General features: G+C 43.1%; 1 protein-coding gene across 1 annotated transcript in view; it reads left to right on the forward strand.

Annotated features, from left to right (window-relative positions):
* The window catches only part of LOC133440788 (collagen alpha-6(VI) chain-like), a 90,832-nt gene that overhangs the window by 60,558 nt on the left and 11,106 nt on the right, over window positions 1-19,168 (forward strand). The window contains exons 24-31 of the mRNA XM_061718108.1: window positions 787-822; window positions 908-970; window positions 1,962-2,024; window positions 2,879-2,941; window positions 14,905-14,967; window positions 17,708-17,758; window positions 18,656-18,691; window positions 18,790-18,852. Of these exons, the coding sequence (XP_061574092.1) occupies window positions 787-822; window positions 908-970; window positions 1,962-2,024; window positions 2,879-2,941; window positions 14,905-14,967; window positions 17,708-17,758; window positions 18,656-18,691; window positions 18,790-18,852 (438 nt within the window). The remainder of the gene's footprint in view (window positions 1-786; window positions 823-907; window positions 971-1,961; window positions 2,025-2,878; window positions 2,942-14,904; window positions 14,968-17,707; window positions 17,759-18,655; window positions 18,692-18,789; window positions 18,853-19,168) is intronic.

Genomic DNA, 19,168 nt, shown 5'->3' on the forward strand with positions numbered 1-19,168 from the left:
TAAAAGCCAAAGAAAATAAATACGTTTTTGAAGAAGACTTAAAAACCACTTAAAGACTTAAAAACCACTCAGGTTGATGGGGGACAGGTGTGCCCCATCAACCTCTCCACCCTGCCTGCCTTCATAAGGCGCGGCTGCAGCAGCAAGGGCTGTTGGAGAAGGTGCTTGTGCACGTGTGGTTGTTTGGATCTGGTGAATAAAGAGTTCTTGCACGAAACCCCGTGTCCTCTGTCCTGTCGGTCGGCCCCCGTAGCACTCGCCGTGCTACACAGAACCAGCCAGGAACCAGTCAGAACTACAGTTCAACAGTAAACCCTCCCTCCTCAAACTTCGGTCAGTTATTCCAGCAACCGTTGTGGAGTCTTCTGTCTGTATTGGAAGGATGCAGCAGTTTACAGTTTACATCTCTCTACTCTCTACTCCTGGTGGTGTTCCAGTTCCCAGCATGCATCAGTTTACATCTCTCTACTCCTGGTGGTGTTCCAGTTCCCAGCATGCATCAGTACAACTAGTGAAACACTTGTGAAGTGTTTGCAGCTGGATTGTTGCAGCCGAGCAGAAAACCCCGACACCGAGAGCCAAACATCAGATCCTTCTGTCGCTCTGAGACGATTATAATAATAATAATTTACAGTTTTCTCTTTGCTCCAGAAAGATTTCCTCAGTCCTGGTGAACAAACGTGCATGAATGACGGCGACATCTGGTCTGGTTTCTGGAAGAGCTTGTGTTTTGTTCTGAGAGGGATTTCCCTTGAAAACTGTTGAATCTGCTTTCTGCTGCTGCAGGGTCTGGACGGGAGACGAGGACCCACCGGAGATCAGGTACAGACCGATCCCCCTCCTGCTGTTTCTGCAGGTTTATGTCTCGGTTTTGACCCGTCGTCTTGTCCCTGATCCGGTTTTTTAGGGGAAACCTGGAGGTCCTGGATCTCCAGGACCAGCGGGAGTCCCGGGGGCTGCTGGTGCTCAGGTGACGACGACACCCAACACCTCTTTGGTTTCACCTGTCCTCCATATTTCAGAATTTATTAAAGGATAGCCAACATTACAATACATCACATTACAGTTTAGAGCAGGGCTCGTCAACCCGCGGCTCTAGAGCTGCATGCGGCTCTTTAGCGCCTCCCTAGTGGCTCCTGGAGCTTTTTCAAAAATGTTTGACCTTTTATTTCCTTTTTTTTCTTTTTTTCTCTTTTTTTTCTTTTTTCTTTTTTTCTTCTTTTATTTCTTTTCTTTTCCTTTTTTTCTCTTTTTTTCTTTTTTTCTTCTTTTATTTATTTTTTCTTTTCTTTTCCTTTTTTTCTCCTTTTTTTCTTCTTTTCTTCTTTTATTTCTTTTTTCTTTTCCTTTTTTTCTTTTTTTCTCTTTTTTCTCCTTTTTTCTTTTTTTTCTTCTTTTATTTCTTTTTTCTTTTCTTTTCCTTTTTTCTCTTTTTTTTCTTTTTTTCTTCTTTTATTTCTTTTTTCTTTTCTTATCCTTTTTTCTCTTTTTTCTTTTTTTTCCTTTTTTTTTCTTTTTTCTTCTTTTTCCTTTTTTTCTTCCTTTTTAATCTCGACATTTCGACTTTTTTCTTGAAATTTCGACTTTTTTCTCAAAGTGCATAATGAAAAAAAAATCTTCCTCCTCTAAAATATTATTTTATTTTTCTCCTGCCTGGCCCTAATACTCTTCCATAGATTTGCGTAACAAAAAGAGTCATGTGGAAAGACATTAGCAGCTACATTATCAGCCGAGGACCCAGTTCTAACTAATATAGAAACATGCAGCATGTGTTTCTTCATTCTAAGATGATACAAGACTTTTCATTTTTTGCAGCTCCAGACATATTAGTTTTTTTGTGTTTTTGGTCCAATATGGATCTAAAACATTTTGTGTTGCCGACTGCTGATCTAAACATACATGACATAAAACAAACTCACCTAGCGGCTAGCTGAGAGATTTTAACCGTGGTGTCTCTGCAGGGACCGAGAGGACCCGACGGGGAACCCGGACCGAGGGGAGTGCCCGGTTTCTCTGGACTGCAGGTCAGAACGTTATCTGATACGAACTGATCAAGTCTCAAGTTCTACTCAGAAAAGTCTCTTTCTGTCCGGAACGGGAGGATGTCGGAGACGGGAACAACATTTACCGTCATTACTGAGAATATTGTCAATTACAGAAGGAGAAGAAGTTTCAAAATAATTCTGCCTGTGGTTGAAACACTGAAGTGTTGGAATTTGATCCTAATAAACAGGAACCAGACTAGAGTTCTAGACAACTTTCTTCATAGAAACTGTTTGAAAATGTCCATAACACACAAATGCAGTTTGTGTGTTTTGATGGAGAAACGTGAACTTGAAAATGTGGAAATGATGTATATTAATTCATTCATAAATAATAAGAAATGCCATATCCAGAAAACTGTTTCTGTAGTTGAAAAACATGTTGGTTCAGTTTGCAGAGGTTTGTGATGTCACCACACCCAGGGTTTGTGATGTCATCACATCAGGGTTTGTGATGTCATCACACCCAGGGTTTGTGATGTCATCACATCAGTGTTTGTGATGTCATCACACCAGGGTTTGTGATGTCATCACACCAGGGTTTGTGATGTCATCACACCAGGGTTTGTGATGTCATCACACCCAGGGTTTGTGATGTCATCACATCAGTGTTTGTGATGTCATCACACCAGGGTTTGTGATGTCATCACACCAGGGTTTGTGATGTCATCACACCAGGGTTTGTGATGTCATCACACCAGGGGTTGTGATGTCATCACACCAGGGTTTGTGATGTCATCACACCAGGGTTTGTGATGTCATCACACCAGGGGTTGTGATGTCATCACACCAGACCAGTTTGGGGGTGTAAGATCTGGTTCCGTCTGTTCCTGCAGGGTCAACCAGGAAAAGTTGGAGACCCGGGAAAACCTGGAGGTCGTGGCGCCAACGGACCCAAGGTGTGCAGCGTCATTTCCTGTCATCGTTTCATTGTGTTTTTTGTTTTTTTTTTGTTTGTTTTTTTTTCTCCCCACAGTACAATGACTAAATACTAAAATCAATTCTTCTACACCACATCTAAAACAATAGCATTGCTGCAAGCCCATTCCACCTACAATACCCCTTGTTTTTTTTGTTTTTTTTTAATTATTACTATTATTATTTTATTTTTATTTTTAATTTATTTATTTATTTATTTTTTTTTTTTTTGTTTATTTATCTTTTTTCTTTCTCAAGTCCATAACCCCATACACCACGTACTTTATACCTCTACTCTGCACTTTATAGCTGTGACACTTTACATAGACACTGTACTTTAGCCTGCTGCTATAACTATAACAGTAACTTATAAACTATAAATGTAAAAATACTATGAAATGTGTTATGTGGTTGGTTGTATCATCGTGATATTGGTTATATTATTGTACTATTGTATTTTTTTAACTGAACATTGTGTTGCTCTTAAACTTGCTTGTTTTTATATTCTAGCCGGGGGAACTGCTGTGGTGGCAAAAATTGTTGTTCAAAAAGAATGTCAGGACACCTCAGCTGTCTTTCGAAGATTTAATGAAAAGAGGACAAACATTCAATTGAACGGAGCCACACAGTCCAACCGGTCACATGAACCGACAGTCCTGAGTGCGCTGAAGAAGATTAGGGACAGGTTATTTTATAGTTTGGAGCTGGAAAAGACAAAACATCACCCATCACCCTGGCAACCGTGCCATGCTCTGTGTCAAAGGAACATGACCTTGGCATAGGAATGAAAACAGGCAACAGACAGTGTTATACCAAAATTTTCCATTACATTCCACCCCTTTTAGCATTGTATGCTAAACCATAATAAAATAGGAAATTTTGCACTGACCTACCCCGCGACCAATATGCTCTGTCGCGCACCAGCCAAACGCTAGCACACCCATTCTCCAACGCGGGAGTCACAGAAACCCCGACAGAGGATCTTAGGTCACGGGTACAGAAGAGCCAAAACCTCTCCCTCCACTAGAAAAAGGGGGAGAGTCAAAAGACTCAATCTGTCTAGCTACCCTATCATAGATAAGGAAGGAAAAAACCCCCGTAGGGGAAAAACACATCATGGAATATAAACTAATCTACTTCAAACAATACCAAAACAAATCACATTCAGCACAATAGTCCATGAAGGGAAAAGGAGAAGAGAAAAAAATCAAAGGCACTGTGTGACTATGCAGTTCAAGGATAAAATGAGATAACATGTAAAATAATAATAATAATAATAATAATAATCAAAAAATGACAAAATTCTCCACATGTCCTGGCAAAACCCTCCATGTTTTAACCCACCGTACCACGGGGCTAATGCTTGATTCCCTCACAACCTGTCAACAGGACATAACAGCTCATAATCAGTTCAAAACAGCATAAATGAAAAAAAACATCATCAACCTGAGGAAGGATTAATGCAGAATATAAATTAAAGTAGCTCTGGATCCTCCATGGAAGGAGGAACCCACTCATCATTGTGGTCCATCTCCTGGGCAAACCGTCCAGGTGCGGTGGGAATGGCAGAAGCTACTAGTTTCTTAATAATAATAATAATAATACATTTTATTTGAAGGCGCCTTTCTGAGCACTCAAGGTCGCCGTACAATAGTTAAAAACAGTGTAACACAATAATAAAAGCTAGGGGGTAAACAAATACTCAGAATAAAAAAACCACAACAACGACACAACGACACAGTGCAAGTGGGGTCAGAGGGAGAAGGCAGTTCTGAACAGGTGGGTTTTCAGTTTGGATTTGAAGTGAGGGAGTGAGGTGGTGTTCCTGAGATCCGGTGGTAGGCTGTTCCAGAGACGGGGAGCAGAGCGGCTGAATGCTCTGCTCCCCATGGTGGCAAGACGGGCAGGTGGAACAGTCAGGTGGATGGAGGAGGAGGATCTGAGGGTGCGTGGGGGCGTGGCGACGTGGAGGAGGTCCGACAGGTAGGGAGGGGCAAGGTTGTGGATTGACTTAAACGTTAGGAGAAGGATTTTGAAGTCGATTCTGTGTTTTATTGGAAGCCAGTGGAGCTGTTGTAGGACAGGGGTGATGTGGTTGATGGATGGGGTCCTTGAGATGATGCGGGCAGCTGAATTCTGAACTAACTGGAGTTTGTGGAGGAATTTGTGAATGACACCGGAGAGGAGAGAGTTACAGTAATCAAGGCGAGAAGTGACGAGGCTATGCACAAGAATAGAAGTGGTGTGGGGGGTGAGGGAGGGGCGGAGGCGGTTGATGTTGCGCAGGTGGAAATAAGCGGACCGGGTAATATTGTTGATATGAGAATGAAAAGATAGGGTACTGTCGAGGATGACACCCAGACTCTTGACCTGTGGGGAGGGGGAAACAGTGGAGTTGTCAATGAGTATAGGGAAACTGTCGGTTTTGGATAGTGTTGATTTAGAACCAATGAGGAGGACCTCGGTTTTGTCACTGTTTAGTTTGAGGAAGTTGGAAGAGAACCAGGATTTGATATCGGTTAGGCAGTCAGCGAGGGACGAAGGTGGGAGGGTGGAGGTGGGCTTACTGGAGAGGTAGAGCTGGGTGTCATCCGCGTAGCAGTGAAAGCTGATGTTGTACTTACGGAAGATGTTGCCGAGGGGGAGAAGATAGATGATGAAAAGGAGGGGCCCCAGGACAGAGCCCTGGGGCACACCTGAAGTGACAGGGGAAGGCTGGGATGTGAAAGATTTAAGTTGAATGAACTTCTTCACCCATGGCACAATAAAACACAGAAAAACACACAAACCCAAAAGAATAGTCAGTTCAGGGGCAAAGAGGTTGAACAGTGCAGTTTCCCACCCTGAAATGGAAAACAAGGACCTCCTCTGCAAATGCAACAATTCATTCAGGTGTCCGACAACATGTGTCACATCGATCTCGTTGGTCAGCTGCCTCGTCACAGTGGTCATGGTACGGAACCATATGTTGTCCTGTAGCTGCAACGCCGTGTTGGTCGTGTTGTTCGTGTAAACAGCAGCCCTTCTCACCAGCCAAAGAGGGGTAGGTGCCGCCTCAGAATCGTGGTCAGGGGGAGGTGAGTTTGTCGTGCAGTCGGTCTGTGACGTGTGATCGTGCAGGCTCTCCAACAGCAGCAGAAGCAACCTCACCCCTATGGAGACGACCAGCAGGACGCTGGTCGCCACCCTTAGGCCGCATCCGAGCCGCCTAAGGGGATGGTACGGCCGTGGCCTCTCGATCAGGTGCATGGCGTGCGCGTGGATCAGGAACCCGTCGGCAGTGGCTGGCGTGGATCCACGTGGTACGTTTCTCTGCAACCTCGACTGCTGTCTCCGTCACCAGAAGCACATGGAACGGTCTGTTCCACCTCCGAGCTTTCCAGTGTTTACGTCTGAAGTCTTTGACCACGATGTAGTCTCCACTCCGAGGTCATGGAGTTTCGTCTCTGCTGGTTTGGGGAGGGCCGCCTTAACCTGCTTGTTGATATCAGACAAAACAGACGACAAGGTTGCACAATATCGTAACATTTCGTCTTCACAAAGGCCCGTTTCTTGCTGCTGCCTCTTAAACGGGCCCAATCCTTGTTTAAAGGTCTCTTGAAACAGGATTTCAAAGGGGCTCAGGCCATGTTTGCTTCTCTGGCGCGCCACATTAGCACCACATTAGGCTGGGTGGTAGGCGCAATGTTGTCGTATATCTACGCCCATGTACTCACCGACCTGTTTCAGTGCCGCGCTCACAAACGGAGCGCCATTGTCTGAACTGATTTTTTCGCCAGAATCCCCCGGGAATCCCTGGGAATTATCAGGTTCATCAAAGCCTTGGCCACTGCGGCGGAGTCCTGTCCTGCCGTGGGAACAGCCTCAATCCACCCAGAAAACATGCAAATGATAACCAAAACAAACTTTTTGCCTTCACTGGGTGCAAGTTCAACGAAATCCATCTGCAAATGCTGAAACGTCTGTCTGGTGGGGGCGAGTTGTGAACCCCCTCTCGTGAACCAGTGTCATCGAATACACTCGTATTGCGAATTTCACTCACCATCCCCCACCCCTTGACACATGAAACCTTGTGTCAATTAAGCAAAGTGAGGGAAAAAATTCTTGGGGAGACATGGCCGGCCGTCGGGCCCCATTCACACCCTGTTAATTACCCTGCAGTCCGCATCCTCCCAGGACCATATTTCAGTGTGCAAAGCCCTTAGTTACAATTCACCAATCTCAACTGAGGTCACAGCCGAGGACGGAAGTAGCAGGGAGACAGCTCGTACTTTGAGAGACAAAATCAGATTGTTAGTGTGATCATCACATTTACACACAGCAATTTGTGTAGGCAGGAACATTGTATCCACGTGATGCGCTATGGGTCTACCTGTGGAAAAATAAAAAAAACGTATCGGGGACAAAAGCCCCAAAAGCAAAACCTGCAATGTTAACTCACGTAGCAGGAGCCCTGGAAGCAGAACCAACAACAAAAAAGATCAAAGTCAGCATTGTCAATTGCAACCTCACTCAAATTCAGGTCTTGGGGAACAAAGACAACATCATTACAACAGCATCATCACTCAAATTCAGGTCTTGGGGAACAAATGGATGTTAGCGTTGCGAGTGGTTCTCCATCATCCGCTGTTGGCAAAAGGGTAAGGGTTAAGAACTTGCTGTAGCACTTGAAGTCATGTAACCCCCCTTTCCGTCCACAGTCTGGACGAAAAGTCGTGAACAGTCAGGCAGTCCAGGTAGTGGAGGCGTCTGTAACGTCAGTTTCAGGTCAGTGAAGGCGTCGTCAGCCTCGTCAGTCCAGGTACCAGGGTCTGATGCTTGTAGGCCTTCTCCATGGGCAATTGCTGCCAATGGTGCCTCAATTTCCGCATAATGCGAGACCCACTGTCGACAATACCTGGTGGAGCCCAGAATTTACATCATTTGTTTCTTAATGATCAGTTCTGGCGTTTCTCCTTTTGAATGGCCGTAATTCTGCCAGGTGAGAGGGATCTGCCCTCCCCCGAAATGACATGACCCAGAAACGCAACCCTTGTGGCAACAAACTGCAGTTCGGACAGGCCGGCTTGATGCCCCTGTTCAGCCAAAATGGGTCAACAGGTCCAGAGAAGCTTTAACGCATTCGTCTCAGGACTCACTCGCAACCAAGATAACAACAACATACTGCAATAAGCACTTCCAAACTGCCTCTCAGAGCCAATGACAGTAGGCTCATGAACACTATATGGGTCAACGACATGGCATGCATATTTTGGTGTCCGGGTGCATTATTTCCCTTTAAAATAATGTTAATCAATTTATGACATATATCACTTTATTCTATAAAACCTATTTAGTTTGAATACCTTCCAGGTACATTCAGATAATATATGTTACTTTACATTTTGGCATGTCAAATGGTACAACCAATGTAAAACCAGGAAAATGTGATTTTATCATAAAACTCTCTATTCTATTTAAAAATGATATGTATGAAGTTGACAGCCAAGGTAGCCAATACAGGTGTCCAAGTAGAAGCCCGTCTAATTTAAAATTAGCTGTAAAAGTCAGGTGGCACAACTGATGTCAGGTGGTGCGACCACATAAAACATTCATTTAAACCAATAAATAATAGGTTAAAGTGAACGAATGGTTGACAACTATGATGTGAATAGATATTGTATTAAATGCATTCATTTGTATATTTGTATAATTATTATTCCGTCTTTAAATGTAAAATTGGACGCTAAAGATACTAAATACCTGGCCACTGGAATGCAATAATCTTAAAATATTGTAGATACAACAGAGTTCTTTTAAAAATACCTTCTGCGGAAGCCTTATTTGTCATTGACCCATATCCAAAAAAAACACAGGGCACTCATTTTACGGGACGAAACCCACTCCTGACGAAACCGTCAATCAACAGTATGTGACTTCACGACAGACAAAATAAAGGAAAATGATTGATATGTAACATGCTTTTCACAATCATACACAGCTCAACGGCAAGAATCCAATTTCCATACAACAAAAACCAGGGTCGTTGCCCTATAGATGTAGGTTTAAAAACACTAAAATACCTTTGTTTGAAGCTTTCACATACATGTACGTGTACACTACATTTCAAATGTTTGGAAAATGGCCAAAAATATCTTTATTTTAAGTATTTTAAAAATGGGCTACTCAAAGGCCTTATACGTCCTTGACCCACAATCCGGTTCAAATACAGTATCACAAAAGTAACCTGCACCCATTGGAACAGTAAATCAACCCAATTCTGACAATTCCACATCATCAATTCCCCACACAGGGAAAAGAATGAGTAAAAAACTATTTTACTTGTATCAATTTAACAAAAAAAAATGTCAACAGAAAGGAAAACGAGACAACATCTCTCTCCCATTCACGCAGCCTCACGTGAACGCTCCCTGCGTGAACGCGCAGTCAGACAAGCGACACGGAGCTTACACACCCACACACACCCACGCGTTTACACACGCACACACAGAGCGCAGGCGCATCAGCAGGTAATGCTGAATTTCACATACATTTCACAACCTCAACATCTCTGTTTATGTTTTTCAGGCCCATGTCAACATAGTAAAGTATCAACATAGTATCTTCACGAAGCCACGCCATCAACATCCAAGTTTATCTGGCAATTTAAATCCCTAGCTAAAAAAGGGGGGGGTCCCAGACCCCCGAAGGTCCCTGACCTTCAACTCAACCCCTCAGCGGGACTCAAACCCACTTTAATGCATTTACAGGAATCCCAATTCAATAAACAGTTCCAGTCATGAACACTAGACAAAAACATTGGACAGGAGAACCATTAGCCAAAACAGGCAAACAAAAATTCCCATTCCACTAGATCCATCGAGAGGAGTGTCTCTTACATCAGTTACCCCTCCTCCTTGCTGGTCACCGGGTCTCTTGACCCCCGGTCGAGCCGACCCCACACGAGTGAACGTATAACATATTACCATCAAAACAAACGTGTAACAGTTTACCATCAAAACAACAGTGTAACATTTTACCATCAAAACAAACGTGTAACATTTTACCATCAAAACAACAGTGTAACATTTTACCATCAAAACAACAGTGTAACATTTTACCATCAAAACAACAGTGTAACATTTTACCATCAAACAACAGCAAACAAAATTTTAGCATCAAAACAACAGCAAACAAAATTTTACCATCAAAACAACAGCAAACAAAATTTTACCATCAAAACAACAGCAAACAAAATTTTACCATCAAAACAACAGCAAACAAAATTTTACCATCAAAACAACAGCAAACAAAATTTTAGCATCAAAACAACAGCAAACTAAATTTTACCATCAAAACAACAGCAAACAAAATTTTACCATCAAAACAACAGCAAACAAAATTTTAGCATCAAAACAACAGCAAACAAAATTTTACCATCAAAACAACAGCAAACAAAATTTTACCATCAAAACAACAGCAAACAAAATTGACTGTTAGGATGGACTGGAATGCCGAGCAAAAAATAAATAAAACTAAAACGTTCTACCGGAACCTGACAGAAAATAGCGTGTGAATTCAGGTCGAATCCATTTCACTTCTAGTCCATTTATATCACCTCATCTTATTTGTACCTCATTTTTAATTAACCGGGAATGAGGCGTACCAGTCTGGCATGTGATGCAAGAGTTTTCCTGCTGCAGAATAAACAAAAAGTCCCCTGCAACAATGTTCTAACAGCCGAAAGTATTATAATGAAGCCTTTAACTCACTAACAGTTCGGCATGAGTAAAATTACCGATACTTATTTAATTTTACAATTGTTTTCACGTAACTTGAAGTTCTTTATTTATTAATAACCACGTCTGAGAAGATACTAATCACGGGAAAGCAGCTACAACAGCATTGGGGTGCGTACCCACACGTCATGAATAACCTCACCTGACACAATACTCAATTCCAACGTCTATTAATAAATTACGTTGTAATCTTAAATCATAATCTAATCTTAAACAGACAAGTGCTGATTTCCCTTCCCTTCGGACATTAAACATAAAATCCAGACCTATTAAATGAAAAACAAGGTTCTTGTGTGTATGTGTATTTAGTATTCAGGTGCTCACGTGTTCTGCAGACTTCACAGCCGGCCTCTGCGTGTCCACCGGACACCTCACCGGCTCTCCTCGCCACCCCTAGACAGTCCGGCCCCCCTTTTCGCGCGGGCCCTCACTGTGTTCTGCCCCCCCGTTGCCTCTTTCAGCCTTTTGCAGCAATAGTCTCACAATTTTCCTGGCGAAACGCAGGCTTTCTGCCAGTCAAAAATGTCCTTGAGACAGCCAGTCTTCCCAGCACTTTTCCTCATCTCTCCGATGGGTGAAACGGGTGAAGATGGGGGAGGGGTGCTCCCACGGGTGGAGTTGGGGGCAGTTGGGGGCAAACGGACGCAGCTGGTTGAAGTCCAGGCGCTGGTGAGCTCTGCCTGAGGTCCCGGCGCTAGTTGGGGGGGCGGGTGGGGCGGGGGGCGCAGAGTCCAGACCGGGTCCAGCTTCACACACTGGGGCACAGTCTGTTTGGGTGTCTGCCTCACTCAGCAACATTCCAATCTATCTAAATTTGTTTTTCATTTTTCTTTTTAGCGAGTGATAACTGGTCTAACCTGCAAAGCCTCCAGCTGCTTAACGCTCAGGCTTCCTGTTTCTCGTGTTTTCTTTATTTTGGGAATTTAAGTTGTCTGACCCACAGCTCCGACAAAGGTTGTGGGTTCTATTCTTTTCCATAATTAACTATCATATATCTCACATTTAGTGCTGAAAAATCTGGTCCTTCGGAAAAATTACTCCCAGAAGGCTTATTGAAAAACTGGCCTCCACAACTGATTATTTGATCCTCTCAGACATGTTGCGAGTCTAAATTTTCAGAAGGAGAGAGGAAAAAAAAAAAAAAACACAAAAAAAACAACACCATGGCTAACCAAGGTCTTCCGCTTATCAGGGTTTGTGACGTCACAACAGCCGGAAACACTCGCGCAGCTCTTTCACAGAGAAAGTTGGATTAAAAATATATTAGAAAAAGTCACGGTTCAGATTTGACTGGAGTCCTGCATCTTTTAAATCCTACCAGGTATACTTCGGATTACCCACTTAACTCAAACCGGATTCTAGACGCAGAAGCCCACGACATAATCAACAGGAAAACATTCCAACTCCAATTATTTCTCAAAATTATTTGTTATCCTCCAGACAGTCAACAGACATTAACAGACAGCTCAGAGCACAAACACAAATCCTCCGACTCCTCCTAGGATTGAATGAGGCATCCTAGCCGCCCCCAGACCCCGTCTGGCACACTCGGATTCCCCGAATCCAGAGCCCTCAAGTTCCCGACTTGAAGTAGTCTCCCTCTCAAACCACGGCTACAGAAGCACTCGTGATCCGTCACGTCTGGCGACCTACAGCTGATGTCGTACCGAAAGGCGAGTCTTTTTCTCTTAAACAAAATTCCCTCATCACCTAGAATTGAAAGGCATTCTACGACGCCCCCAGACAAATCTGGCCCCTCGATCACTAACTCCTAGGTTAGTAACAAACAAAATTCCTTCATCACCTAGAATTGAAAGGCATTCTACGACGCCCCCAGACCTAGTCTGGCCCCTCGATCACTAACTCCTAGGTCAGTAATAAAACAGCCCAAGGTCCTCAGACCCTGGCTGGACCAGCCCTCCCCGGTTCCAAATACTTGGACTACCGGCAACATCAGCTGAATAGGCAGAGAGGAGACGTTAGCGCGCACCTTATTTCGGCCGTTTTCTTTCCAAAACTCACCCAAAAGAACAGCGAGGCGTTTCTGAAGCCACCGGTTCGTTCGACCCCAGTCGGTGCGGGGACCTTCCCAACCCCCCTCCGGACGCGAGGCCCTCACTCGACCTTCACTTGATGGGGGAGTACGAGGTTGTTGCATGCTTAAAACACCTTCGATTCCGGAGGAGAGAAGGAAAAAATCCGGCACAGATGAGGTCCCTTCGTGGTCGCCAAATTGCGGTGGCAAAAATTGTTGTTCAAAAAGAATGTCAGGACACCTCAGCTGTCTTTCGAAGATTTAATGAAAAGAGGACAAACATTCAATTGAACGGAGCCACACAGTCCAACCGGTCACATGAACCGACAGTCCTGAGTGCGCTGAAGAAGATTAGGGACAGGTTATTTTATAGTTTGGAGCTGGAAAAGACAAAACATCACCCATCACCCAGGCAACCGTGCCATGCTCTGTGTCAAAGGAACATGACCTTGGCATAGGAATGAAAACAGGCAACAGACAGTGTTATACCAAAATTTTCCATTACACTGCCAATGAGAATTAGCCAATAGGCTACATTTGGTGCATCTGCTTTTATTTTGTAAAATGCATAATGATGTGCACTGTCCCTCCTTACCAAATAAAATTGAATTGAAATTGAAATCAACTTGAGGAACCGTCTCACTCCTACCTGGAGATGTGTTCATGTCTACGGTTCCTGCAGTAACGATGTGTTCATGTCCACGGTTCCTGCAGTAACGATGTGTTCATGTCACCGTTCCTGCAGTAACGATGTGTTCATGTCCACCGTTCCTGCAGTAACGATGTGTTCATGATTGTTCCTGCAGTAACGATGTGTTCATGTCACCGTTCCTGCAGTAACGATGTGTTCATGTCTACTGTTCCTGCAGTAACGATGTGTTCATGTCTACTGTTCCTGCAGTAACGATGTGTTCATGTCTACCGTTCCTGCAGTAACGATGTGTTCATGTCCACCGTTCCTGCAGTAACGATGTGTTCACGTCCACGTTCCTGCAGTAACGATGTGTTCATGTCCACGTCCCTGCAGTAACGATGTGTTCACGTCCACGTTCCTGCAGTAACGATGTGTTCATGATTGTTCCTGCAGTAACGATGTGTTCATGTCCACCGTTCCTGCAGTAACGATGTGTTCACGTCCACGGTTCCTGCAGTAACGATGTGTTCATGTCACCGTTCCTGCAGTAACGATGTGTTCATGTCCACGGTTCCTGCAGTAACGATGTGTTCATGTCCACGGTTCCTGCAGTAACGATGTGTTCATGTCCACCGTTCCTGCAGTAACGATGTGTTCACGTCCACGTTCCTGCAGTAACGATGTGTTCATGTCCACGTCCCTGCAGTAACGATGTGTTCACGTCCACGTTCCTGCAGTAACGATGTGTTCATGATTGTTCCTGCAGTAACGATGTGTTCATGTCCACGGTTCCTGCAGTAACGATGTGTTCATGTCACCGTTCCTGCAGTAACGATGTGTTCACGTCCACGGTTCCTGCAGTAACGATGTGTTCATGTCACCGTTCCTGCAGTAACGATGTGTTCATGTCTACTGTTCCTGCAGTAACGATGTGTTCATGTCACCGTTCCTGCAGTAACGATGTGTTCATGTCCACCGTTCCTGCAGTAACGATGTGTTCATGTCCACGTTCCTGCAGTAACGATGTGTTCACGTCCACCGTTCCTGCAGTAACGATGTGTTCACGTCCACGGTTCCTGCAGTAACGATGTGTTCATGTCCACGTTCCTGCAGTAACGATGTGTTCATGTCCACGGTTCCTGCAGTAACGATGTGTTCATGTTACCGTTCCTGCAGTAACGATGTGTTCACGTCCACCGTTCCTGCAGTAACGATGTGTTCATGTCCACGTTCCTGCAGTAACGATGTGTTCATGTCCACGGTTCCTGCAGTAACGATGTGTTCATGTCACCGTTCCTGCAGTAACGATGTGTTCACGTCCACCGTTCCTGCAGTAACGATGTGTTCATGTCCACGTTCCTGCAGTAACGATGTGTTCATGTCACCGTTCCTGCAGTAACGATGTGTTCATGTCCACCGTTCCTGCAGTAACGTTGTTCAGTCCTGGTTTCAGCTGGACGTCCTGAAGTTCTGACCCGTTTGTTCCTGCCGTTGAAGGGCCAGCCAGGAGAGCCGGGCGTGAGGGGATCCCGGGGACCACCAGGACTACGAGGACTGCCGGTACGGAGCCCGACTCACACCACGTTTCTATTCTGCAGCCATGGAATCGTCTAGAGCGGGGGTCTGCAACCCGCGGCTCTAGAGCCGCATGCTGCTCTTTAGCGCCGCCCTGGTGGCTCCTGGAGCTTTTTCAAAAATGTTTGACCTTTTTTTCTCTTTTTTTTCCTTTTTTTTCTTCCTTTTTTTCGTTTTTCTTTTTTTCTTCCTTTTTCCTTTCCTTTTTTATCTCAACATTTCAACTTTTTTCTCGAAATTTTGACTTTGTTCTCGACATTTTGACTTTTTTTCCTCGACATTTCGACTTTTTTTTCTCTACATTTCGACTTCTTTTCTCGACATTTCGACTTTTTTCACGAATTTTTTTTTTTTTTTTTAAGATTTTTTTTGGGCTCTAGTGGCCCTTTATTCAAGTTGCAGATAGGAAGGGGTAGAGAGAGAGAGAGATCGGGGATGACATGCAGCAAAGGTGCGCAGGCCTGGGATTCGAACCTGCGACCGCTGCAGGAGGACTGTAGCCTCAGTATATGAGCCGCTGCTTAACCCACTGCGCCACCGAGCGGCCCTTTTTTCTCAACATTTTGATTTTTTTCTCGAGATTGTACTTCAACATTAATTTCAACATTTCGACTTTTCTCGAAGTACATAATAAAAAAGATAAATCTTCCCCCAGTTCTAACTAACATAGAAACATGCAGCATGTGTTCCTTCATTCTAATTCTGATACAAGACTCTTCATTTTTTGCGGCTCCAGACATATTCGTTTTTAGTGTTTTTGGTCCAATATGGATCTAAAACATGTTGGGTTGCCGACTGCTGGTCTAGAGATGTTCTGGGGGGCTGGAAGTGAGTACTTGCTACCTGGTCTTCCTGCCGGTTCTCTGGTAAAGTTAGTCTCCTTAAAGGTTTGATTCGAGTGAGCAGCAACTCGTCTGCTGCTCTGCTTCCATTCCGTTGGAGTTTTTACCTGCCATTGTTTATGTAATAACTGCTCGGGGTTTATGTTCATGTTCTGGATCTCTGGAAAGCGTCTAGAGACATCTGTTGTAATAGACGCTATATAAATAAAACTGAATTGAATTGAATCAGCCAGAAGTGGTCGTGTCTAGAGATGGGAATTGATAAGATTTTTCCAATTTCGATTCTGTTTAACGATTCGATTCTTTATCTATTGTCTTATCGATTCTCATTTGTAAAAAAAGAGAACAAACAGGTCGATTTTAGCATCAACTTTGTTTTATATCTTTGAACAAAAAAATACAAGTGAGGTCTGTAGACGGCCCCAGCCCTGGGCTCCTCCATGGTACCAGGGGGGCCCCACAAAATTATTGTTTTTGAAAATAAATATAAAATATAAAATAATAATAATAATAATAATAATAATAATAATAATAATAATAATAATAATAATAATAATAATAATAATAATAATAATAAATAAATAAATATTCTTCTCTAATAGAAATTAAAATTATCCTTTTTAAAAGGATATCTGAGCTGAGCACTCAAAAATAAAACTACGTCAGCCAGTGGCAAATACAATCAACTCAAGTCCAATGGAACTGTGCAATTCTGCAACCATCAACTACTACCAAGAATTAACAATTCTTTTGCAGAAAAATAAGCATATGTGCTTTTTCGGAAAGATACATGATCTTTCAGGACTTATGTTTGTCTCCAGCTGTGGAGAACAACGAGTCGACCTGTTGTCTATGGGCTCAAATTAATGCCATAAGTATTCTGTATCTGTAAATAAACTTTGTACTTGTAGAAATATTTTGTGCGTGTGCAAAAAATATTTGTACTTGCAAAAAATATTTGTACTTGTAAAAATATTTTGTGCCTGTGCAAAAAATATTTGTACTTGCAAAACATATTTGTACTTGTAGATACAAAGCTACAAACTTTTTACAAAGCTACAAACTTTTTTTCAAAAGCTACAAACTTTTTTTCAAAAGCTGCCTAAAGGTGCCTAACTGTTTTCCAAGTATATTAGTGCGTATGTGAATGAATAAATGAGACGTAAAACGTACATTTCTTGGTAGAAAGGCGCTTTATGAAAATAAGTCAATTTACTTGTATTAGTTTACAGTCTTGAACATCCAATATGGCGGCGACGTCAGTAGGCGATGCAACGATCTGATTGGCTCTCCAGAAACGCTTTGAAACCCGTGCCAAAGATCGCTGATTGGCTCTTAGTTTTGGCACGTCAAAACACTGCCATAACTCGTAGTTGTAAAAAAGGTTTGTAGCTTTGTAAAAAAAGTTTGTAGCTTTTGTAAAAAAACTTTGTAGCTTTGTAAAAAGTTTGTAGCTTTGTATCTACAAGTACAAATATGTTTTGCAAGTGCAAATATTTTTTTCACACGCACAAAATATTTCTACAAGTACAAAGTTTATTTACAGATACAAAATACTTATGGCATTAATTTGAGCCCATAGTTGTCGTCCTTTTTGGTAAAATGTAACCAAACTTTTGAGCGTTTATGCCGCTTTGTCGCCGTGTTTTCCTGCTGATGACGTCATTCGCGCCCACTGGAATCGATAAGGGAATCGTTTGCAAAAAAGGCAAACGATTACAAGGAATTGAAACACTGGGAACCGGTTCTCAACAAGAACCGGTTCTCAACAAGAACTGGTTCTGGATTCCCATCGCTGGTCGTGTCTGCTGGAGGGAAATCCCAGCTTCAGGGTTCAAGTGTGAAAAGGACGTAAATTAATTCACGTTTCTCTCTGTTGCCAGGGCGACGATGGCTCCGACGGTTTTGGACCAAAGGGGCCTAAAGGTGCCAAGGTAAAACTTTAATGGTCTTAACTAGGGCTGGGCGATATGGACCAAAAGTCATTTCTGGATATTTTCTAGCTGAATGTTGATACTCGATATATATCCATATTTTTTCTGTGCCATAATTGGGGTTTCCCCCAAAGCATTATAGCATAGCATCTCTGTTAGCATCTCTGTTAGCATCTCAGTTAGCATCTCTGTTAGCATCTCTGTTAGCTTCTCTGTTAGCATCTCAGTTAGCATCTCTGTTAGCATCTCTGTTAGCTTCTCTGTTAGCATCTCCGTTAGCATCTCTGTTAGCATCTCTGTTAGCATCTCTGTTAGCATCTCTGTTAGCATCTCAGTTTTAATACAAAGCCTCGTGCCAAATGTCACACAGGTTCCTTTATTAACAGAGGTCTGCACAATATCAACATGTATAAAACACATGAAATAAAAATAAACTGCCTGCATATATAGAATAAAAATGCTTCTTGAATAAAATAAAACAAATATCCCTTTCCTGCATAACAATTAAATTAAAATACACTGTAATTAATACAATGTAGACAGTAACAGGCAGACTTTTCCACTGAGGTTGACAGTTGTGCAAATAACAAAACATTTGTGACAATCTCAAATAAAACATTCAAGTCAATTTGTCACAAAATAAGCTATATCAAAATCATAAAAAAAATAAAATAAAATAAGCTATATCAAAATCATAATTTTTTTTTTTTTTTTTTTTTTAAATCAATATAAACGATATTGTCTCGTACCATATCGCGTTTGAAAATATATCGATATATATTAAAATCTCGATATATCGCCCAGCCCTAGTCTTAACAGATGTAAATATACATTTCCTGTGTTTCTAACGTGTTTCCTGAAGCTTCAGACATGTTTGTTTCTTCTCTCTCTCCACAGGGAGATCCGGGTTTCCTGGGGCGTCCCGGTCCACGGGTCGGTACCTGCTCTTTTTTAATAACTGAAGTTTGACGGTAAATCCTGGGACGTGTTGGACTCACGCTGGTTTCTGTCGGATGTTTTTTTCTGTTCAGGGTGAAGAAGGTCCGGCGGGAACCAAAGGATACCCGGGAAAAAGAGGGAACCCGGGTCGAGGGGTGAGTGTGGACCACTGGTGGAACCAGTGACATCATCCTGGCGCCGCCCGGTGCCGTGCTGCTGCCCCGGCCTGGTTAATCAGAAGCTACCTGCTTAGCACAAGCTGGCGTAGCCCGCGCTAGCCTGTGATGCTAGCTGACACATTCCGTGGACTCTGATCAAATCAGTCCAAACATCCTGGTATCCTCTGAACCCCGACGGCCGTAGCCGTAACGAGGTCTGGCGGGGCTCTGGTGGTCTCCTGGCGCCAACAGGAAGTCGGCCATTTTGAATTGACGCAATTTATGCCATTTTCACATGTTATACTTTAACAAA

This window comes from Cololabis saira, chromosome 3, assembly GCF_033807715.1.
Source record: "Cololabis saira isolate AMF1-May2022 chromosome 3, fColSai1.1, whole genome shotgun sequence".
NCBI lineage: Eukaryota > Metazoa > Chordata > Actinopteri > Beloniformes > Belonidae > Cololabis > Cololabis saira.